General features: G+C 45.5%; 1 protein-coding gene across 1 annotated transcript in view; it reads left to right on the forward strand.

The window, feature by feature from the left end:
- CDX1 (caudal type homeobox 1) overlaps positions 1 to 18104 on the forward strand; it is a 62264-nt gene extending 44160 nt beyond the window's left edge. Inside the window, exons 2-3 of the mRNA XM_089682131.1 lie at positions 1318 to 1463; positions 16701 to 18104. Of these exons, the coding sequence (XP_089538257.1) occupies positions 1318 to 1463; positions 16701 to 16907 (353 nt within the window). The 3' untranslated portion in view covers positions 16908 to 18104. The remainder of the gene's footprint in view (positions 1 to 1317; positions 1464 to 16700) is intronic.
- Positions 18105 to 24378: the final 6274 nt, after the last annotated feature.

Consider the following 24378-nt stretch of genomic DNA (forward strand, 5'->3'; position numbering starts at 1 on the left):
ATGGTTTGACAGTTTGGTTGAGGGCACATACAGTTTGGTTTGGATACACGGAATATAACTGGTTACTAACAATTATAGGTAACATTGATCCAGGGAATATCAGATTGCCTCTCGGGGGATCAGGAAGGATTTTTTTTCCCTGAAGGTGCAAATTGGATCATGCTTTGCTGGGTTTTTTTGCCTTCCTCTGGATCAACTGCGGGTATAGGACTATAGCTTTTTTATTTTTAATGGTTGACCTGGATGGACTTTTGTCTTTTTTCAGCCAGACTAACTATGTAACATACAACCTTGGTAATTATCATTCATACCTCGAATGTAACTGTTTTGGGAAGCACTTAAGTTATTGGGTTTAGTTCTGCTTTAAGCAGTTTTAGGCCTCATTAGGATTCTGATCACAAATGCTGATTTACTGCAGTTAAAGCTGAACTCCGTACTAAACAGGAAAATACACAGACGATATGCATATAAGGGAGCTTTTTATCTGCCAAAGGATTTGTAGTTTTGTCCTCTCAAACCGAAATTTAAAGAACTGATTTGTTTCCTGCAGTTAAAGTGCAGAACTCCTGCCAAAAGTAGCAAGAAAAAAATGAATAGCCCACAAAAGGTAAAATAACCAAACCTACTTTTGCTGTAATATTCAACTTCATTTCAGAGATTCCCCTTATTTTCTGTCGCTAAATGTCTTCAATCTGACAGTCAGCAACATTCATCTTACTTTTCCTGAGCCCAAGTTGCACTGGACCTGCCCCATTCCGTTCCTGGACAGTAAAAGGAGAAGCAACACAATGATGAGCTCATCGCTCTTTCTCCTCTTACTATCGTGATTCTTGTCAGCACATGGACTGACTGGTTCCTTGTGCTGCTTCTTCCTCTCATACTTCAGCTCTGTTGTACAGAGAATGCAAGAAACTGATACCATGTCAAATGTATGTACTTTAATTGTTTGCATTTAAAAACATTTAATGGTGTATTAATAAATACTGGCCTGCATTCATTTATTTCTTACATTTCTGCCTAGAGTTCAGCTTTAAGTAACTTAATTCTCCCCTTGCCTTTGATTGGACAGTAAAAGAGAAGCAGCAGACTGACCTCACATTTCTGTCACTCTGCTCTTAAAGGTACTTAATGTACACTGCTTGCATTAAAAATACATGCAATAATATATTATTGGAATTTGGCTTTAAGCCTGGACTGCCAATGGCTTCAGTACTTTCTGGGTCACCAACTTGGAATAAATATGCAGACCAGTGTACGTTTTTCCACAGTGATGTTTAGCTTTGCCTCTCACTGACATCTGCCTGTTTTCCCTTTCAGGAAAGACCAGAACAAAAGACAAATACCGTGTTGTATACACAGATCATCAGCGCCTAGAATTGGAGAAGGAATTTCACTATAGTCGCTACATCACAATACGCAGGAAGGCAGAACTTGCAGCTTCATTGTCGCTAACAGAACGACAGGTAATCCATTTATATACTCACCTCTCCAGAGACCCCTGTCTCACATCCCCTTTCCATTCCAAGGCTGCAGCATCCATAGGTGTCTAGCATTCGACACTTCTGGGAGTGTCAGATGCCTGTGACCCCCACTGTATATTGTGGTTCCTTCCTTTGACCACCTACATCACTAAAGGATACAGCATTGTTGTAGGGGTCAGTTGATCTCTATTTAGGAGCTTCTTATGTAGTTTACTACATAGAGAGCCTTTTGTTTCATTTGTTTGGTAATTACTTGCAACTCCTAGAGATTTATCGCCAGTTTTTTTTTTTTGTATCAAGATTGAGCTACTTTTGTGTAGGGGCAGTGGTAATGCCACAGTTAGTGCCAAGGCTTTCCTGGCCCTTTCTGCCTCCTGCACGTTCCTGTTGGCCAGTGATGCAGCCTACCAAAATAGCAGGTGAAAATTCATGGGGGTATGAGGGTGTGGAAAGCCCAGACACTCCAGGAAGTGTCAAAACCCTGTTGTCAAAACAGTAACTTGGCTGTAAATGCAGGGTGTTGGAGCTACTGCAGGTATGTAAAGACAATTCTGCATTTGGTGTCTGCAGCAGTTTTGTGCCACTGATTCACCTGTTGGAACAGTTGTACCCAACAAAGGCTTCTATCCAAGCTGTCTTTTGCCAGACTACTAAAACACAGCACAGAAGGTCTGTGCATAATCATACACAGTGTCTAGTGCTGGTCCTTTTAGTCTGGCCTTGGTTGCTTCCAGCACTAAATGGGAGCCTTAGCTGAGCTAGGCAAAATATGTTCTGAAATGTTTTTATTTAAGCTCTGCTTTGTACTGTTTAGAAAAACATTAACCTAATTTGTTCTCATGCAATAATGCAAACATTGAAGGATGATGGGTGTAATTTTCCACATTCTGGGTAATGTGTGGACTGCAATAAGTTAATAAAGCTACTGAATTAACCACAACACACATCGAAAGGGTGGGGCTTAGTAAGAACAGGACGCCATTATAGCAAGAGACATTTCATATGTGGTTGGGAGTTGACCTCTATTACAGAAGTCAAGGGTTTCCACAGTGAAGGTGCATAGTGTGCATGAATAAAGTATTTTATACGGTACTTCATTAGTATATCTATGTGATAGGTGTTAGAGTGCTTAGTAAACCTTAAAGAAAAAGTGTTAGTCAGTCAGCCAGAAGATCTAGCATTTGTACATTTGTAATAATCAGAACCAGATTTTCATCTAGACTATATTGAGATTAGGGCAACAAGTATACAAGGATTAGGAGCTGTTCTGTCCTATAGGCTTGCATTGCCAACTGGATGGTTTAGTTTAGCCTAAAGCTGACCATACACTAATAGCCTTCAGGCTGAAGAAAAGAAATGAACAAATTCCTCCATCAACACAGCAGAATACCGAAGCCATGCCTGCAGCTGATTGGCTCCAGGCACTGTTTGACTAACAATATTTGACTTGGCTCCTTAGAGAAGGGACAATTGTGGTCTCTTGATTGGCCTCAAATTCTAATAGTGTATGGTCATCTTAAGATTTTCCTTTTTCATCTCCACTGGCTGAACAAGAGACAGGCCAACCACAGCTCAGATTTTGGCTTCCGGGTATGGCCAGTTTAAAGGATAAAGTTCACCTTTTCTCTTTATTTTTACCTGGTGATTTTTCCCTAGGGTAACCAATACTTACTCACTGTAATGTATCAATGGAGCAGCATTGTCACTCTAAAGCTGGATATACAGAAAAATAAAAAAACAAAAAGATTTCCCCATTTCACACCAGCTAGGTGGATGGAGGAATCCTCCCTGCTGTGCTATTGTATTGTGACTAGAGATGAGCGAATTATTCAAAAATTCGATTCGAAGAAATCGTGAAAAAATTTCGATTCGAGTCGAATATATTCGCTGCGAATTTAACTTATAAAAGGGTGTTTCTAGGCTTCAGAGAGCCTTTATATTAGTGCAGAACACTGTACCTTTAATTTAAATGCCCTTGGAGTCTGCTGGGGAAGAGAAATAATACTGTCAGTCAGTATGAAATGCAGATGAGTGCCATCGATCTTAGAATCACCGCACACTTCACTCATTTGGGCAGTCACGGGGCCAAAACCAGAGTGTGGAGCCACAGTGTGGTGGTGGAGGCAGCAGCAATGGGAGGCCATACAGCACCCTATGACAAAAATGGAAACCACCAGCAGTGTGAGGAGACCTGAAAGTGCCACATGGCAGAGTGTGGCGATGGAGACTGCAGCCACTGGAGGCCGTACAGCGACCCATGACACACTCTGGACCTGGCAGCAGCATGAGGAGGCGGTACAGGGGCCCATGACAGATTAAGGCCTGGCAGCAGCATGAGGAGTTGGTACGGGGGCCCATGGCAGATTACGGGCCTGGCAGCAGCAATGGGAGGCCGTACAGGGACCCATGACACACTCTGGACCTGGCAGCAGCATGAGGAGGCGGTACAGGGACCCATGACAGATTACGGGCCTGGCAGCAGCATGAGGAGTCGGTACGGGGGCCCATGACACACTCTGGACCTGGCAGCAGCATGAGGAGGCGGTACAGGGGCGCATGACAGATTACGAGCCTGGCAGCAGCAACTTGGACAGGAGGACGTTCAGCTTCTGCACCGTCGGGTGCGTGCTCGCAAACTGTTGTCTCTTGGAAACGGATTCCAAGAAAGACTGCTGACGGAATCCGTGAAGAGGAGTAGCAGGAGAAGGAGCATCTAAACGAGCGGAATATGCCAACAAGCGACAACAGGGGCCCATGACAGATTACGGGCCTGGCAGCAGCATGAGGAGTCGGTACGGGGGCCCATGGCAGATTACGGGCCTGGCAGCAGCAATGAGAGGCCCATAATCTGCCAGCACCCTATGACAAAAAATGGAACACACCAGCAGTGTGTGAGGAGACCTGAAAGTGGCACATGGCAGAGTGTGGCGATGGAGACAGCAGCAATGGGAGGCCGTACAGGGACCCATGAGAGACTCTGGACCTGGCAGCAGCATGAGGAGGCGGTACTGGGGCCCATGGCAGATTAGGGGCCTGGCAGCAGCAATGGGAGGCCCGTAATCTGCCAGCACCCTATGACAAAAAATGTAACACACCAGCAGTGTGAGGAGACCTGAAAGTGGCACATGGCAGAGTGTGGCGATGGAGACAGCAGCAATGGTAGGCTGTTCAGGGACCCATGAGACACTGTGGACCTGGCAGCAGCATGAGGAGGCGGTACAGGGGCCCATGGCAGATTAAGGCCTGGCAGCAGCAATGGGAGGCCCGTAATCTGCCAGCACCCTATGACAAAATGGAACCCTGGGCTGGGGCAGGCAGAACCGCCGTATCTTTATCACGGTTTTCCCAGGCCACCGAATGGCGACGCTGCATATGCTGACGCAACGCTGTAGTCCCAACATGGGCCCCCTGGCCACGCTTGACTTTCTGGCCACATAGTCGACATACGGCTACGTTTACTTCCTCGGGCGGCTTGACGAAAAATTGCCACACCGCCGAGTAGGAAACTTTGCCCCCGCTACTCCTCACTGGCTGACTGCTACTTCCTCCGTGCACACCGGCACCACTACTGGCCATGGTGGTAGGCTGCAGTGGAGATGGTGCTCTACTCCGTGGCCGTTTGCCTCCACTGACACTGCTGCGACCCTTCTGCCTCCTGGCAGCAGCAATGGGAGGCCGTACAGGGACCCATGACACACTCTGGACCTGGCAGCAGCATGAAGAGGCGGTACAGGGGCCAATGGCAGATTAGGGGCCTGGCAGCAGCAATGGGAGGCCCGTAATCTGCCAGCACCCTATGACAAAAAATGGAACACACCAGCAGTGTGAGGAGACCTGAAAGTGGCACATGGCATGAGACACTGTGGACCTGGCAGCAGCATGAGGAGGCGGTACAGGGGCCCATGGCAGATTAGGGGCCTGGCAGCAGCTATGGGAGGCCCGTAATCTGCCAGCACCCTATGACAAAAAATGGAACACACCAGCAGTGTGAGGAGACCTGAAAGTGGCACATGGCATGAGACACTGTGGACCTGGCAGCAGCATGAGGAGGCGGTACAGGGGCCCATGGCAGATTAGGGGCCTGGCAGCAGCTATGGGAGGCCCGTAATCTGCCAGCATCCTATGACAAAAAATGGAACACACCAGCAGTGTGTGAGGAGACCTGAAAGTGGCACATGGCATGAGACACTGTGGACCTGGCAGCAGCATGAGGAGGCGGTACAGGGGCCCATGGCAGATTACGGGCCTGGCAGCAGCAATGGGAGGCCCGTAATCTGCCAGCACCCTATGACAAAAAATGGAACACAACAGCAGTGTGAGGAGACCTGAAAGTGGCACATGGCATGAGACACTGTGGACCTGGCAGCAGCATGAGGAGGCGGTATAGGGGCCCATGGCAGATTAGGGGCCTGGCAGCAGCTATGGGAGGCCCGTAATCTGCCAGCACCCTATGACAAAAAATGGAACACACCAGCAGTGTGTGAGGAGACCTGAAAGTGGCACATGGCAGAGTGTGGCGATGGAGACAGCAGCAATGGGAGGCCGTACAGGGACCCATGACACACTGTGGACCTGGCAGCAGCATGAGGAGGCGGTACAGGGGCCCATGGCAGATTACGGGCCTGGCAGCAGCAATGGGAGCCCCGTAATCTGCCAGCACCCTATGACAAAAAATGGAACACACCAGCAGTGTGAGGAGACCTGAAAGTGGCAGATGTTTGGGGCATGATTCATGGCGGATTTAGTCAGTTGTGTCAGGAACTGTTGGTTTGAAATCCAGACTAATCCACGCCTGATTCATTTTCACAAACGTGAGTCTTTCCACACTTTGGGTGGACAGTCGTGTCCTCCGCGGAGTTACAATACCTCCTGCCGCACTAAACACGCGCTCCGATGCCACGCTACTGGCCGGGCATGACAGCCTTTCAAGGGCAAATTCAGCTAGTTGGGGCCAAAGGTCAAGTTTCGTTGCCCAGTAGTCAAGGGGATTGTCTACCTCGGTTGGCAGGGTGCTGTCCAAGTAGGCCCAAGCCTGTTGTTTGAGGTCCTGCTCCAGGTCCACCTGATGCTGCTGCTGCTGCTGCTGCTGCGGCTGGTTAGTAGTTTCCTCACTGCCCTGGTGAAGAAAGCTACTCATCATCGACTGCAGACTGAGGCAGCCGCTGCTGGTGGAGCTGCCACTGCTCCTACCACCCCACCCCTCCCCTGCTGCCATGGCAGCGGAACGCGAGCGCACAGGGCCCACAGTGTCTGAAGATGGACGTTGGCGCAGAAAGGCAGAGACCAACTGACTACATAGGTGGTTTTTATAGTACGTTATTTTGGCCTCCCTCTCAGCAGGTGTGAAAAAGGCCACCATTTTTGAACGGTAGCGAGGGTCCAACAAGGTGGACAGCCAAAAGTCATCCCTCTGTCTGATGGTTATTATTCGGCTGTCGCTACGCAAGCAAGCGAGCATGCTATGGGCCATTTGTGCCAAGGAATGCGAGGGACTCCCTGCCTCCATCTCCACAGCATACTGCCACGGTGCGTCTGGGTCCTCTGTCTCCTCCTCCTCCTCCTCTACCAGATGCTCCTGCTCCTCCACTCCTGTCCGCTGAGTGGAAAAACCACCCATTTCACTCAATAATTCCTGAGCACCAATGACCTCCTCTACCTCCTCCTCTTCTTCCTGTCCTGCCCCCACAGGGGTCATGTGGCGTTGAGATCTGTGCGCCACGTCTACCGCACCCTTACCAGCCATTGTTAACAGCATTTGTTCCAGGACGTGCAACAGAGGAATGACGTCGTTCATCCCATAGTCCTGCCGACTCACGAATAGCGTGGCCTCCTCAAAGGGCCTGAGCAAGCGCAGGTGTCACGCATGAGCTGCCAATGGCTGACATCTAAGTTACACAGGGAGTACCTTTATCCGCTTGTAACATCAGGAAATCTGTGATGGCCTTTCGCTGTTCGTAAAGGCGGTCTAACATATGTAGGGTTGAATTCCACCTTGTTGCAACGTCACAGCATGAGGAGTCGGTACGGGGGCCCATGGCAGATTACGGGCCTGGCAGCAGCAATGGGAGGCCCGTAATCTGCCAGCACCCTATGACAAAAAATGTAACACACCAGCAGTGTGAGGAGACCTGAAAGTGGCACATGGCAGAGTGTGGCGATGGAGACAGCAGCAATGGGAGGCCGTACAGGGACCCATGAGAGACTCTGGACCTGGCAGCAGCATGAGGAGGCGGTATAGGGGCCCATGGCAGATTAGGGGCCTGGCAGCAGCTATGGAAGGCCCGTAATCTGCCAGCACCCTATGACAAAAAATGTAACACACCAGCAGTGTGAGGAGACCTGAAAGTGGCACATGGCAGAGTGTGGCGATGGAGACAGCAGCAATGGGAGGCCGTACAGGGACCCATGAGAGACTCTGGACCTGGCAGCAGCATGAGGAGGCGGTATAGGGGCCCATGGCAGATTAGGGGCCTGGCAGCAGCTATGGGAGGCCCGTAATCTGCCAGCACCCTATGACAAAAAATGGAACACACCAGCAGTGTGAGGAGACCTGAAAGTGGCACATGGCATGAGACACTGTGGACCTGGCAGCAGCATGAGGAAGCGGTACAGGGGCCCATGGCAGATTAGGGGCCTGGCAGCAGCTATGGGAGGCCCATAATCTGCCAGCACCCTATGACAAAAAATGGAACACACCAGCAGTGTGAGGAGACCTGAAAGTTGCACATGGCAGAGTGTGGCGATGGAGACAGCAGCAATGGGAGGCCGTACAGGGACCCATGAGAGACTCTGGACCTGGCAGCAGCATGAGGAGGCGGTATAGGGGCCCATGGCAGATTAGGGGCCTGGCAGCAGCTATGGGAGGCCCGTAATCTGCCAGCACCCTATGACAAAAAATGGAACACACCAGCAGTGTGAGGAGACCTGAAAGTGGCACATGGCAGAGTGTGGCGATGGAGACAGCAGCAATGGGAGGCCGTACAGGGACCCATGAGAGACTCTGGACCTGGCAGCAGCATGAGGAGGCGGTATAGGGGCCCATGGCAGATTAGAGGCCTGGCAGCAGCTATGGGAGTCCCGTAATCTGCCAGCACCCTATGACAAAAAATGGAACACACCAGCAGTGTGAGGAGACCTGAAAGTGGCACATGTTTGGGGCATGATTCATGGCGGATTTAGTCAGATGTGTCAGGAACTGGTGGTTTGAAATCCAGACTAATCCACACCTGATTCATTTTCACAAACGTGAGTCTCTCCACACTTTGGGTGGACAGTCGTGTCCTCCGCGGAGTTACAATACCTCCTGCCGCACTAAACACGCGGTCCGATGCCACGCTACTGGCCGGGCATGACAGCCTTTCAAGGGCAAATTCAGCTAGTTGGGGCCAAAGGTCAAGTTTCGTTGCCCAGTAGTCAAGGGGATTGTCTACCTCGGTTGGCAGGGTGCTGTCCAAGTAGGCCCAAGCCTGTTGTTTGAGGTCCTGCTCCAGGTCCACCTGATGCTGCTGCTGCGGCTGGTTAGTAGTTTCCTCACTGCGCTGGTGAAGAAAGCTACTGATCATCGACTGCAGACTGAGGCAGCCGCTGCTGGTGGAGCTGCCACTGCTCCTACCACCCCACCCCTCCCCTGCTGCCATGGCAGCGGAACGCGAGCGCACAGGGCCCACAGTGTCTGAGGATGGACGTTGGCGCAGAAAGGCAGAGACCAACTGACTACATAGGGGGTTTTTATAGTACGTTATTTTGGCCTCCCTCTCAGCAGGTGTGAAAAAGGCCACCATTTTTGAACGGTAGCGAGGGTCCAACAAGGTGGACAGCCAAAAGTCATCCCTCTGTCTGATGGTTATTATTCGGCTGTCGCTACGCAAGCAAGCGAGCATGCTATGGGCCATTTGTGCCAAGGAATGCGAGGGACTCCCTGCCTCCATCTCCACAGCATACTGCCACGGTGCGTCTGGGTCCTCTGCCTCCTCCTCCTCCTCGTCTACCAGATGCTCCTGCTCCTCCACTCCTGTCCGCTGAGTGGAAAAACCACCCATTTCACTCAATAATTCCTGAGCACAAATGTCCTCCTCTACCTCCTCCTCTTCTTCCTGTCCTGCCCCCACAGGGGTCATGTGGCGTTGAGATCTGTGCGCCACGTCTACCGCACCCTTACCAGCCATTGTTAACAGCATTTGTTCCAGGACGTGCAACAGAGGAATGATGTCGTTCATCCCATAGTCCTGCCGACTCACGAATAGCGTGGCCTCCTCAAAGGGCCTGAGCAAGCGGCAGGTGTCACGCATGAGCTGCCAATGGCTGACATCGAAGTTACACAGGGGAGTACCTTTATCCGCTTGTAACATCAGGAAATCGGTGATGGCCTTTCGCTGTTCGCAAAGGCGGTCTAACATGTGTAGGGTTGAATTCCACCTTGTTGCAACGTCGCAGATCAGGCGATGCTGTGGAATTCCGTTCTGCAGCTCAAGGAGGGTGTGCTTTGCGGTGTAGGAATGGCTGAAATGCATGCAAAGTTTACGTGACATTTTAAGGATGTCTTGCAGTGGGATGGTGGATTTTAGGAACCACTTGACAACCAGATTGAACACGTGAGCCATGCATGGCGCATGGCACAACCTTCCTTGACGCAGAGCAGACACCATGTTCTTTCCGTTGTCGGTCAACATGGTTCCGATTTTGAGTTTGCGCGAAGACAGCCATCTGTCGATTTCTCTGTTCATTACACTGAGAAGTTCCTCCCCTGTGTGACTACGTTCGCCAAGGCATACCAGGTGCAGCACAGCGTGACACCGTTGCGCCCTGCACATGTGATATGCCGGTCGGGTAATGGGACTTGGCACGGGGGTGGCGGCTGAGGACACGGCGGAAGAAGAGGTGGTAGAGGCGGACATCTTTGCCGGACCAAGGACGTGCAAACGTGGAGGCAAAAGCGGCGTGACCTGTCCAAGTTGCTGGTGCGGCTGTGACGGCACCACGTTCACCCAGTGGGCCGTAAATGACATGTACTGTCCCTGACCGTAGTTACAGCTCCACACGTCGGCGCTGCCGTGCACTTTGGCAGAGACCGACATGCTCAAAGACTGGCCCACCATCTCTTCTACATGTGAATGCAGGGCTGGCACTGCCTTTTTGGCGAAGAAATGACGGCTTGGCACTCTCCACCGCGGCGCGGCACAAGCCATCATTTCTCGGAAAGGTGCTGAGTCCACCACTTGGAAAGGGAGGGACTGCAGCACCAGCAACTTGGACAGGAGGACGTTCAGCTTTTGCACCGTCGGGTGCGTGCTCGCAAACTGTTGTCTCTTGGAAACGGATTCCAAGAAAGACTGCTGACGGAATCTGTGAAGAGGAGTAGCAGGAGAAGGAGCATCAAAACGAGCGGAAGATGCCAACGAGCGACAACTCCCCTCAGCAGAGGTGTTGGAGCCTTGACTGGCTGATAGAGGGCGATTGACGTCGGGTGACGGAGCAAGTAACGGAGCGGGTGATGGAGCGGGGGCTGGGGCGGGCAGAACCGCCGTATCTTTATCACGGTTTTCCCAGGCCACCAAATGGCGACGCTGCATATGCTGCCGCAACGCTGTAGTCCCAACATGGGCCCCCTGGCCACGCTTGACTTTCTGGCCACATAGTCGACATACGGCTACGTTTACTTCCTCGGGCGGCTTGACAAAAAATTGCCACACCGCCGAGTAGGAAACTTTGCCCCCGATACTCCTCACTGGCTGACTGCTGCTTCCTCCGTGCACACCGGCACCACTACTGGCCGTGGTGGTAGGCTGCAGTGGAGCTGGTGCTCTACTCCGTGGCCGTTTGCCTCCACTGACACTGCTGCGACCCTGCTGCCTCCTGGGCAACCCACCGACTGTTTTGCTCGCTGCCAAGCTGCCACTCTCTTCTCCTGATGATGCGGAAGCAATAGCCTGATGACGACGAGGCTGCCAAGTGCGATCAGCCTCATCATCATCAATTAGGGTCTCCGCCTCACTACTAGCCCCCTCGGCTGCGTGTGGGTCAGGAGACAGACCTGTCTCTAGACCGGCTACCGAGCCACTCTCCTCGCCACTACTTCTTCGCCTGGCTGCTGAAGAGGCGGATGTCTCCCCCCGTTCCTGACCGCCCTCTGTTAGCTCTTCCTCACTGTACAGTGGGTCTGAGCCCACAGCATACGATACTTCGCTTGGTGAGGGAACACCAAAGGACAGGGGCAGGTCGAGGACACGTGATTTCAGTGGGCTTGCTCCCGGGCCATGCCAACTAACGGTTGTGTCTGACGTACCCACCGACCATTGGCTGTAGGTGTCAGAGGTGACCTGGGAAGAGGAAGACGACCGAGCCAACCAATCGATGACGGCAGGGTTGTCGGTGGAGACACGACCGCTGGATGACACCGGGAGCACTGACCTCTGGCTGCGACTAGTGCTGCCTCGACCCCTTCCTCTGCTGCCACGTCTGCTCGCTCCTAAAACATTGCCTCCTCTGCCACTCCTATGCATGTTGTCTGACATACTCTTTAATTAAACGATTCTGTGTCCCTGAGTAACAATTCTGTGTCTGTCCCTGAGTAACAATTCTGTGTCTGTCCCTGAGTAACAATTCTGTGTCTGTCCCTCAGTAACAATTCTGTGTCCCTCAGTAACAATTCTGTGTCCCTCAGTAACAATTCTGTTTCCCTGAGTAACAATTCTGTGTCCCTCAGTAACAATTCTGTGTCCCTCAGTAACAATTCTGTGTCCCTCCCTGAGTAACAATTCTGTGTCTGTCCCTGAGTAACAATTCTGTGTCTGTCGCTGAGTAACAATTCTGTGTCCCTCAGTAACAATTCTGTGTCCCTCAGTAACAATTCTGTGTCTGTCCCTGAGTAACAATTCTGTGTCTGTCCCTGAGTAACAATTCTGTGTCCCTGAGTATTAATTCTGTGTCCCTCAGTAACAATTCTGTGTCCCTCAGTAACAATTCTGTGTCCCTGAGTAACAATTCTGTGTCTGTCCCTGAGTACCAAATTCTGTGTCTGTCGCTGAGTAACAATTCTGTGTCCCTCAGTAACAATTCTGTGTCCCTCAGTAACAATTCTGTGTTCCTGAGTAACAATTCTGTGTCCCTCAGTAACAATTCTGTGTCCCTCAGTAACAATTCTGTGTCCCTGAGTAACAATTCTGTGTCCCTCAGTAACAATTCTGTGTCCCTTAGTAACAATTCTGTGTCCCTCAGTAACAATTCTGTGTCCCTAAGTAACGTTTCTGTGGCCCTAAGTAACGGTTCTGTGTCCCTCAGTAACAATTCTGTGTCTGTCCCTAAGTAACAATTCTGTGGCACTAAGTAACATTTCTGTGGCCCTAAGTAAAGTTTCTGTGGCCCTAAGTAACAATTCTGTGTCTGTCCCTAAGTAACAATTCTGTGTCTGTCCCTGAGTAACAATTCTGTGGCCCTAAGTAACGTTTCTGTGGCCCTAAGTAACGTTTCTGTGGCCCTAAGTAACGTTTCTGTGTCCCTAAGTAACGGTTCTGTGGCCCTCAGTAACAATTCTGTGGCCCTCAGTAACAATTCTGTGTCTGTCCCTAAGTAACAATTCTGTGTCTGTCCCTGAGTAACAATTCTGTGGCCCTAAGTAACGTTTCTGTGGCCCTAAGTAACGTTTCTGTGGCCCTAAGTAACGATTCTGTGTCCCTCAGTAACAATTCTGTGTCTGTCCCTCAGTAACAATTCTGTGTCTGTCCCTAAGTAACAATTCTGTGTCTGTCCCTGAGTAACAATTCTGTGGCCCTAAGTAATGTTTCTGTGGCCCTAAGTAACGTTTCTGTGGCCCTAAGTAACGTTTCTGTGGCCCTAACTAACGTTTCTGTGTCCCTAACTCTCTCCCTGAATACAGCCAGGTCTGCCTCTGTTGAATGACTGGAGGCAAATGGAGAATTCTAAAATGGCCGCCATTTATAGCTCGACCATTACACAGTGCTGGCTGGCTGGCTGCTGATTGGCTAATGCGATCACATGTCATGAATGAATGCATTATGGGTCAGCGCGCCTTGTCTGCGCGCCTTCCCAGACATCCCCGCTCCGTCGCCGCACATGTCGCCGCCATTTTAGGAAAAATTTCGATTCGCGCATCCGAAGTCTGCTTATTTTCGGATTCGGCGCGAATCGAAATTTTTCTAATATTCGAAGCGAATTCCACTTCGCCTACTTCGATTCGCTCATCTCTAATTGTGACAGTGGAGACTCTTCTGCTGTCAGAATACACTGATCAGCGCTGAAGCTGATTGGCTGCAGCAGCTGCTCGAATGAAAGCTTTCCAACAGTCCCATTCAACAGAAGCTGATCTACCAATCAACTTTGTCAAACAGGGGGAGCCACACACAGATCAAAACTGAACCAGTTGAAGTTCAACCTGTGTGTACCCATCTTTAGAGAGGAAGTTTGTTAGGACCACAGTAAACTGGGGGGCACTTGTCCTGTAGTTCACAGAAGTATCATAGGCAGAAAGGCAACAACATTGCCCACTCAATTTAGTAAAAAGTAAAGAGTCTAGTTTCACCCACTTAGTAATGCTGTCACATGGAGAAAGCTGAACTGATAAGATACTCCATGTATTTTGGCCTGCAGGTCATGCAATATGTAATTTCAGCAATCTTCATCTTCAACCCTAACTTCACAGACCTATGTGAAAAGTCATAAAGAAAGGACTTTGAGGGCAAAATGATTAAAAAAGGCATTGTCTATAATAGGAGTCACCACATTTTTCAAACAAAGGGCCAGTGTATTGTCCTGCTTTAGGGAGGCCAGACAAACAATGCGCTATCATTAGTTTTAGTGGGAGGAATAGTGCATCAGTGTTGGTATGAGTGGGAGGCATAATGCCCATCAATGGTGTCAGTCGGAACAATGGTGTCACATTATTGGTGTCAGTTGGAGGAAAAATGTCCCAAGAGCTGGATAAAGGCAAGCAAAGGGCCGCAGTATGGAAACTACTGGTCTATACAGTCTGAGTATTATCCAATAACATTTAGATTATTTATATAGGGAGCAAAGACCACATGAGGCCAATCACACTAGTACTCTGAGTATTATAAACAGATGAAGCACGTTTTTTATTTGATTACTTGACTAATGGAGGGAAAAATCTAAGAAAATTCAAGCAATTGCCCCAACCAAGTATTCATTACTTATGGTCTGGTGGGCCTCTTTACTCCTTGGGCTGAATATGTACTTTTACATTTGAAAGACTATCAGTGATCTTACATTTTAAATTACATATCTGAATTTGGGGACTTTAAAGGACGACAAAAAAAATCCTTATTCGTGTAGCACTACCCCATTAGGAGTTGCAGACGTTTTGGGTCCCCCTATAGTCTTGCAGAGCCAGACAACACATAGACCCACAGACTTGCATCCAGGAGTCAGTAATCAGTGCTTTAGCTTGGTTTTTAGGTTTTATTAGGGGAATTTCAACTTGGATGGGGCAGGGGGTGTATGAGATGCCAAATGGAACTGAGAAACTGAGGACAAATTCCTGGAACTATTTACAAGTCTGTAAACAAACAGTCTGTTTTGGAGAGCTAGCCAGCATCTCCTGTAGAACCACCCTAGACCCCCGATAAATCCTCTTCTCTACCCAGCTGTCTGGAGGAATCCCTGAGCGGGGGATCCAGTGCTTATGACTTTAAGGAATAAGACAATCCCAGTAGGTGGAGAATCTGGTTTCCCACCAGAGTGCTCCTTCCCCTATCTGGCCCAGAGGGGTTCAGGCTTACTCACTCAGTCTGCCACCTGTGCAGCTGATGGGTTGGAGGCTGCTACCAGGCCTTCTAGCTGGGCCGCTCCTTCCCTGCTACACAGGTGGTCCTCTCTCAGGGGGCTGGGGAGGGTCTGAGTTTTTTTACTTCCAAGCTCCACTGCCTGTAGCTGACCTCCTCTCCATCTGGGTCCCTTCCCAGGCTCCTGCCTTAACCCTCACATCCTTTCTTTCTTCCACCTGATCTCTCCTGCTGCTGAGCAGGCTCTCTCACTTTTAAGGGTTGTCCAGCCCCCTTGCCAAGCCTCCTGTTGGGGATTGGCCAGGATCCCTCAGATGTGCAGATCAGCCACTCCTCATATCCACCCACTGCTTCTAGACCTTTCTCCAAAGTTCCAGAGCAGGAGGAAATTCCAGAGGGCTGGTCTGAAGAGCCTCTTAGCTCTGACATAGTTTGCTAGCTATTACACCCAGGCTGCTACTCTGCCCTCCTCACTAACAATTGAGATCTAGTTTCCCCTAGCTGAATAGGAGGGTGCTACATTTGAAATGACCCCAAAAATGTATATTCTAGAAACACTAAGGTGATAAGCACCAAACATATTTTGGTGTCAATATTGTTGCAGCAACAATAATTTAGTTCAGCTAACAGACACTACAAGGAGATTGCATTTCTGACAGGATCAACAGGTGTTTTTTGTACTTGCTGAAAATGCTCCTGGTCTGAAAATAAAAACTATTGTAGCCAGTACACTAAGGACTAGTAAGCTGCAATATATTACTTTTTTTGTTTTTGGGTTTAGTTATCCTTTAAGGGAAACTGATATTGAGGAACATGTAGGCTGCAAAAGGGTACCTTCCCCTTTACAGAAATTCTAGTTTTTTAGTCCTCCATGATAACCTAGTGACCTAAATACTTCTTACAGTACATACCTAATCTGGACAAATGCAGATCAGAAGTTATGACTTTCTTAGCTGTGTGGTTACTAAAAAATGTAGGGGGTTCCAACCAGGTTAGCTAATGCCTAACCCTCATTTCCCAACCCCCCCAAAAAATGCCAGAGTTATCTCTAGGTTTATCTATAGTATGTGAAGGTGACAGTATTGGGCCTTTTCTCAAAATTCTGGGAACACTGAGGAGACTCTATCTAGAAAGTAATCACTCTTGCACAGTTTTCTAACAAGGTTTGTTATCCTCAGCTTTCTCAACAGTAACAACAATGAGTAATGTCACCACCACCTTTGTGAACACCCCAGTGTAAAGTAAGTTCTTTCCCCCCTAATATTTACTCTATTTTTATTTGACCATTTTTTATTTGGGGTATGGAGACTGGGCCACCATCTGACCTTACAATTCAATGAGTGGTGTGATTTCACATCGGTGTTGCCATATTATTACAGGTCAAGTACCTGTTATAAATGTAATAACCAATTTACAGGAAGAGCTCTGACACATCATTTTAAATTGTGATTTATTTTTTGTACAGGTAAAAATTTGGTTCCAAAATCGAAGGGCAAAAGAAAGGAAAGTGAATAAGAAGAAAATGCAGCAGCAGAGCCAACAGGCCAGCACCACAACACCAACACCCCCTGCTGTAGGCTCCACCGTTGGCATGGTCCCTCTTTGTAGCAGCAGCAACAGTAACATGGTATCACCAGGTGCACTGACTATTAAAGAAGAATATCTTCCATAAATTTCTTCAGGTCTTTAAACACACTGGGACTCAAGAGGATGCCATATATTCATTCTTTGCCGTGATCTAACAGAAAGAAGATTGCAAATTTTTGGTGCCAACTGTTGCAACAGAATGGATGACAGGTCTTATTTATCAATATATCAAGAAAGAACTGTCCTTGCTGCCCATAGCAGCCAGTCAGATTCTCTTATCCATTCTCCCACACTGCACAGGGAGAGTAAAAGTGATAACTTGACTGATTGCTGAGGACCAATAAGAACAGTTTTTTTCTGCTTTCTAAAAAGACTGCTGGTATGATTTCAGAAATATCTAGCATGAGAAAAAGAATTGATTTGAACCCAAAACTGGACTCTCTCTTAAGTAGTTTGCGTTATCCTATTTAAAAACGAAATTGTAATCTAAAGGAGGCATTTTTGTATGTTGTATATTATGTTTTGTTTTTTTTTAGTTCTCATAACTTTCTTTTTCAGGTAAATTTTAAAAAATTGTGTATTTGTGAAAAGCATTGTAGAAATCAAGTGGCCTAATTGCTCAGATAATGAAGTCTTAGGCTTCAGTTGTAATTTAAAGGGTCACTATTATTGAATGCGTGCATAATGTATACAGTGTGTATGTTTATACATAGATTTAATTAGGGTACGGTGGTTATCTATTTTCTAAAGATAAAAAGTTTGCACAAAAACTATTTTTATTGTTTTATTGTTGGAATAAAATCCATTCAATGGTAGAGTTGTAAAGCCAGCTGGTATCACTTATCACTGTTTATAATGAAAAATATTAGACATTTATTCCCAAATTTCACACATAAACATTTCCAATAATTCTGGAGCCTCTAATTTTAAATGCTTCTCCTCTTTGTTTACCCTCTACTCAAATATTACATTCTGACCAATTAGATGATGCAAGCTTCCAAGTGGCCCAGTGCTTCTCTGACATTTCTGATTTTGATGCAAGGTGTTAATTGGCTTCCTCTGAGTGAGCGTCTGTCTTGAACTGTGACCAAAACCAAAAGTGTCAGAGAAGCAGTGGGTTAGTTAGGCTAGGAGTGAGCCTGGTTTACTTAACATGTAAGTATTAAAAGAGTAACTAAAGTTTTATGGGAAAAAGAAATATAGAAGAAATATAGCATAGACAATTGGATAATTGCTACACAAGCTTTAATTGAATGTAATTAAAATTGACTTTCCATTTCAATCTGCAGCACTGTAATTTTCTGTAAAATTCAATGCAATATGGCAATCTTTAGGTGTTCTGTACACCAATGGTGTTAAAAATGTAATTTCCTTCTTGTATGATTGGCTCACTAATTTTCGTAGAAGTCTGCACTAAGATACAAGTCAAATTTTAGGCATTCTCTGCAACAGAAATTCGATTTTTGGTGAGATGCTCCCTATGGTTAATTGCTTCTAGAAGGATGGGGACACTGCAACTTTTCTCATCAAAATACCAAGAGTGCACCAGGTGAATATAATTAATCATTCACTAACATCCAGAATCAGAATTAGTATCCAAAGGACATGGTAAAAAAAACAGCTATTTCTTCAGAGCGACAGCAGGTAGGGGTGTTCAACTAAGTTTATTAAAATCCCTGAAATCTACATTAATCACCCAGAGGGGACTGTTTTTTTCTCAACCAAAGTGGAGTTACACTTTAGGGAATGGAGAACCTAAAGTCAATTTCTGAGAAGTTGAGAAAATTCACTTAAACCAACCATATGTGAAGAATGTTTGTTTCTACATATCCTCTCTGACCATAATAAACATCTCATGTCTGCTCCTAGACTCAGAGAGTGCTAAGTGGTCATCCTCCCTTCTCCATAAGCACAAACGTGCAACTTTGCCCTTCCAATGGCTTCTGATATAGAATTTTTTTGTAATGAACCTCAGTTGCTAGATAGCTTCATAGCTTCCCGATTGCGTACATAGGTGGATTTTTCTGTTTCTGGTTTGCACTCTGATCTCAGAATGTAAAGAAACCCTTATCTCTCCTGGGAAAGCAGTTAATAAAAGTTGCAAGAATTGTCAGAATAGCCGCAGACATAGCAAGCATTGATTTGCTGCTTGTTAACTTTACATTAATGTTTAGAATGATTTTGAAATGAGAAATTAAAGAAATCTGCCATTTCTGGTCCTCTTTTGAAAATTCCGGTTGCCTGGCTATGTCTTGTTTTAATTATTTTATACTACTACCCTGGAACAAGCATGCTGTAAATGAGTGTCCTTATCTCTATATTTATTTCAGGTGAGAGACTCGGTAAGCATTGAATCCAAAGCACTCAAAGAAGAGGACAGCAATAGTAGCCTACATACTGTTATCATGACAGGGTCATGTTAAAGGCAGGCAGACTGCAGTCAAACCTCCTCTGATGCTTTGGTTCTAGAACAGCCTTTCTGAACACGGAGGAACCCTTAAAATAACTTTCTGGTCTAAAGGAACCCCTGCTAAAAATGAATATATCTTTAACTCATGATATATTAGTGTGATGGTCAATGGGAAGAATGTTCCTTACACTTGGGGTCATTGGGAAGAATTACGTCCTTTACAGATAAATAAAAAGATGAATGATGTCAGTGGGAACTTATCTGAGAGGCATAAGTTGTTCATTGTTCAAGGAACCCCTAGCAATATCTGGAGGAAATTATACAAAAAAGAAAAAGTGCCATAAATAGGGGTGTATCCACCCATCAATAAGCATTTCCCCGACTCACCATAATTGAGGTGTGGATTCTAAACCAAAAAGCTAATAAAATAATGCTAGCAGCTGACAAGATCAGACCTGCCAAAAAAGACGGTATATTACGAATCCTATGCGGAGTAAATATTCACTGTTAAAGTGGATGCAAATATTTTATTGAGATAAATTAGATCATGAAAAGGTAGACATTAGAATCATGGTGAACACATTATCAATCATGAAAATAAAATAAAAAAATAAAAACAAAAAAGCGTTCTGCGTTTTCACTTAGCTGCATCTTTGGCAAAAAAGGCCAAATTGAATATTGGGCAAAGACTTCTTCTGTATTTTGTATAGGAAGTCCATATGTTGAATCCAGATATACAGTATGTATATCTTCAGTATTAAATTTTCTTAATCTTTGCTTCTATCTTTAAGATATCAAACTATTACTTTGTATTGTATACCATAACACATTCCTCCATTAGTGGCCATGATACTTGTATTTAAGGTTTAGCCTCATGATGCAAGATAACAATAGGCCTTTAGCATCTATTCTTGGATCCTTGTGTTCATCATATATTTATTCTTCAGGATTTTCATCATTCATTTTTTATCACCACATTTTGATGAACATTTGAAGGAATAGTTTGATATCTTAAAGATAGAAGACAAAGATTAAGAAAATTTAATACTGAAGATATACATACTCAGGGGTGGACTGACCATTTGGAAACTCGGGCAGTGCCTGAGGGCCCGGAGTCAGCAGGGGGCCCCATGAGATGCCCTGGTACCTTTTTCATAGGCTTTTTTGAGTTTGGGCTAGGACACAGGGGCCCCATGATCCCCTATTGCCTGGGGGCCCCATGAGTTGTCAGTCCGCCCCTGTACATACTGTATATCTGGATTCAACATATGGACTTCCTATACAAAATACAGAAGAAGTCTTTGCCCAATATTCAGTTTGGCCTTTTTTGCCATAGGTGCAGCTAAGTGAAAACGCAGAACGCTTTTTTGTTTTTATTTTTTTATTTTATTTTCATGATTGATAATGTGTTCACCATGATTCTAATGTCTACCTTTTCATGATCTAATTTATCTCAATAAAATATTTGCATCCACTTTAATAGTGAATATTTACTCCGCATAGGATTCGTAATATACCGACTTTTTTAGCAGGTCTGCTCTTGTCAGCTGCTAGCATTATTTTAATGTCTGGAGGAACCCTGGTTGAGAAGTGCTTCATTGTACAGTCACCTCAGAGAAGTTTTGCTTGTTGTTTACTTTCCTTCAACATCAACTTACTAAGAATTGAACTGTTATTCCAGATGCTGAGATGATCTGAGCAGCTTTCACCGGGCACTATCTAAGGTTGCTGTAATTTATTTGTGGCATTTGTCTCTGGTAATGAATGCCTTACTTTACATTTCCTCTATTTTGTCCTTGTATTGGTGCAACAGTACATATTTTCAACTGTGGGATCTAAATTGGGTAAGACAGACAGGACCTTGACTAAATAAGGTCATACTTGGGTGGAGGTTGGTCAGAAAGGAGTATTATTGACATATTTAGCCTTATTTTCACATTTGTAAAGGACACCTTCTTAGGAGGAATAGGGCCACAGATGACCCCTAATAAAAATCTCAGATGCCCGATTATGTTCTCCCAGTAGTTTCAACACTTTGAGTCACTATACTGAACAAGCATGGATATCAGGAAAGTCAGAGATCTTTGTTTGCCTATTTGATTTGGGTTAGTGACTAAAAGTGGTCTTTTCAGTAACTTTAATTTTAGTATAAATTGTAAGGTCTCAATGTACAGCAATAGTATCCTTGGCCATTAAATTTGTACATTGAAAAAACAAAAACAGAGAGTGAACCAGCCTTGCACGCTACCTTAAAAAATTATTAAAGAGATAAAACAGAGTTGTACTTACAAACAGCACATTATATTAGGCTTATCAATATCCATAGTGACGTGCACACTCTGATCCCAGCATAGGAAAGACACGTATAATGGCTGACGTGTTTCGAGGGTAGGCATTGGAGCTCATCTCCATGCTGCACTTCTGGTTTTTGGCAACCAGACATTTCTAGAGCCATTTTGGGCATCTGCCACTATTTACAACGTGTTTCATTGTTGGTTCTGTCTTACTGGCATTCCATTAAGATTTTTACAGCGTACAGTGCACGGTATGCGTAGATGTACAATTACAATTGCAATTTGATCTTTTAATGTGAAAACATTGTTTTAGTAGTGATCTAGCACACTGTCATTAATTTTTTTTATAAGCAGGTACCAAGGCACTGGTGCACTAATGTACTGATGTATTTATGGCTTATGTATAAATGTACTGTAAATAAGGTCATTTGTTTTATTACTACAGCATGTGGGGTCACATGACTGATCTGATACAGCCCACCTGCGAGTAGGAGGGGTTTGGGTTTAATCAGGCACTATCCTGAAAGGTATTTAAAGATGGACTATGCATGAGTATGGTTTGACTTTGATGAAGAGGATACCTACCCTCGAAACGCGACAACCATTGGAAGTATCTTTCCTACGCTGAACTTGTACGTGTCACTGTGGATATTGATGAGCTTGATATCATGTGCTGTTTGTGAGTTCATATCTGTTTTATCTCTTCAATAAAAGATTTTTTATGGTAATGCGCAAGGCTGGTGTGCCCTCCGTTTTGTTTTTCCAGTGTTCTTTATGGGCTTCCCCAGTCCTCAAGGGGCTGCAAAGTCTTGCCTAGCTGCAAATTGGCGAAGACCTAAGATCCTCTATTGCTGGAAAATCCACAGATGGTTGTTCATTTTGCTTGTATATCAGGACTGATAGGACAGTGTTGTATCTACAACCAGCATCTCAGACCATGGATAGTACCTGTACAAAGATGGCTCTGTCCTTCTGGAGGCATTAACTCAGGGAATACTCTGATCTCTGTGGGAGGTAACAAACAAAGTTTTGAGCTGGACATACACGTTTAGAAAAAGCTAACAGATTCCTCCTTCAATGCTATACACTGCGGATAGATGTATTCCCCTGCTGGGCTATTGTATACTGGCAGCTGGTGACAGTGGCTGCTAGAATTCACAAACACAAGCTGCTTCTTATTGAATGTTACTGCTATTTGAATGACAATTTTCCACCAAGCTTCTTCAATTTTTCAATTGAATAATGCCAAGTGGGTAAGGGTGACAGGGCCAGTGTATCCAGATAAATTATACCTTTTTTTGGTCAGGACAAATTGGGCCCTCATTTGGTGGAAAATGTAATGGATATCTCCTAAATGTTTTAAATAATTAGGGCAAAACTGGCCCAAAATAATCAAATATTTTTAAACTTTAGATGTATATTTCTTGCCATTATGACCCACCAGCAAAAAAATGATCCAAAATAAATTCTACTACTCTTGGCAAGCATGGAGATTTTATTTATTTCAGGTACTTATATAGTGTGGTCAATTTACGCAGTGCCTTTACATGTATATTGTACATTCACATCAGTCTCTAACCCTCAAAGGGCTTATAATCTAAGGTCTCTAATTCACATTCATACATACACCTACTAGGGCCAATTTAGATAGGATCCAATTAACCTACCAGCATGTCTTTGGAAAGTGGGAGGAAACCAGAGTACCCGGAGGAAACCCACACAGGCACAAGGAGAACATGCAAACTCCATGCAGGTGGTGCCGTGGTTGGGATTCAAACCGACGACCCTAGTACTGCCAGGCGGAAGTGCTAACCATTTAGCCACTGTGCTGCCCATTAACAGTGGCACTGACAATGACAATAAATATAAAAACTTTTTTTTAATCCTATCCAAAACACACTGACACTAGGGGCTTGTTCACACTACAGTATAAGTGGCAACCTGCGTTTTTTTTTTGCACAAAACTTGGATGAAAGTTTGAGTTAGAGCCTCTGGTTACGTTTGCACATTCTGTAGTAATAGGCATAAGAAAACACTAGCTTGGGAAGTGTTTGTAGTCCTGTCCTGGGGTAACAATGCTGCCCCCCATAGATACCATGTAGTGAGCAAACCTTGTCCCCTCAGGACAGGAAGTGTGTTACTGGTAGGATCGCTAAGTGAAAAGCCTGAAAGAAAAAAAAAATTAATGCATTCCCACATTTGCCACTACATCTAAGGGCTAGTAAGCTGCAATATTTTACATTTTTGTTCTTAGTTTTAGATAATCTTTAATCAAAATGAATTTATAACTAGACATTAGAATTATTGGCTCAATACATTTAAAATCCTTTTTTTATTATTAATAAAGTTTTAATTAGATTTTAAAAAAAATTATGCAACTTGACTTGAGGTATGCATTCCTTACAATATGAAATAGTACAGAAAAACTTTCCATGTTTTAAATATTATTATCCTCTTTTTAGAATTACCAGCCCAGGTAGGCAGGTAAGTTTGCCAATAAAAAAGCACAGCAATACATTCGCACAAAACACAAAATAAAACACAAAAATTGGGACGGCAGACATATAGTTGTGTTCAAAATAATAGCAGTGTGTTGAAAAAAGTGAATAAAGCTGAAAATCCTTCTAATAGCTTTTATTTCCATACACACAAATGCATTGGGAACACTACACATTCTATTCCAAATCAAAACATGAAGAAAAATATATCAAATTTGTGCTGTTCCTCTAAAAAAATTGAAGAAAAGTGAATATTAGACTGTTCAAAAAAAATAGCAGTGTTTGTATTCTTCTTTACAAACTCAAACATTCACTTTATAAACTGAAAAATGTTTGAAGATTTTGCTTTCCTTT

This window comes from Staurois parvus, unplaced genomic scaffold, assembly GCF_062004578.1.
Source record: "Staurois parvus isolate SC_StPar_1 unplaced genomic scaffold, SC_StPar_1.0 ptg000286l, whole genome shotgun sequence".
NCBI lineage: Eukaryota > Metazoa > Chordata > Amphibia > Anura > Ranidae > Staurois > Staurois parvus.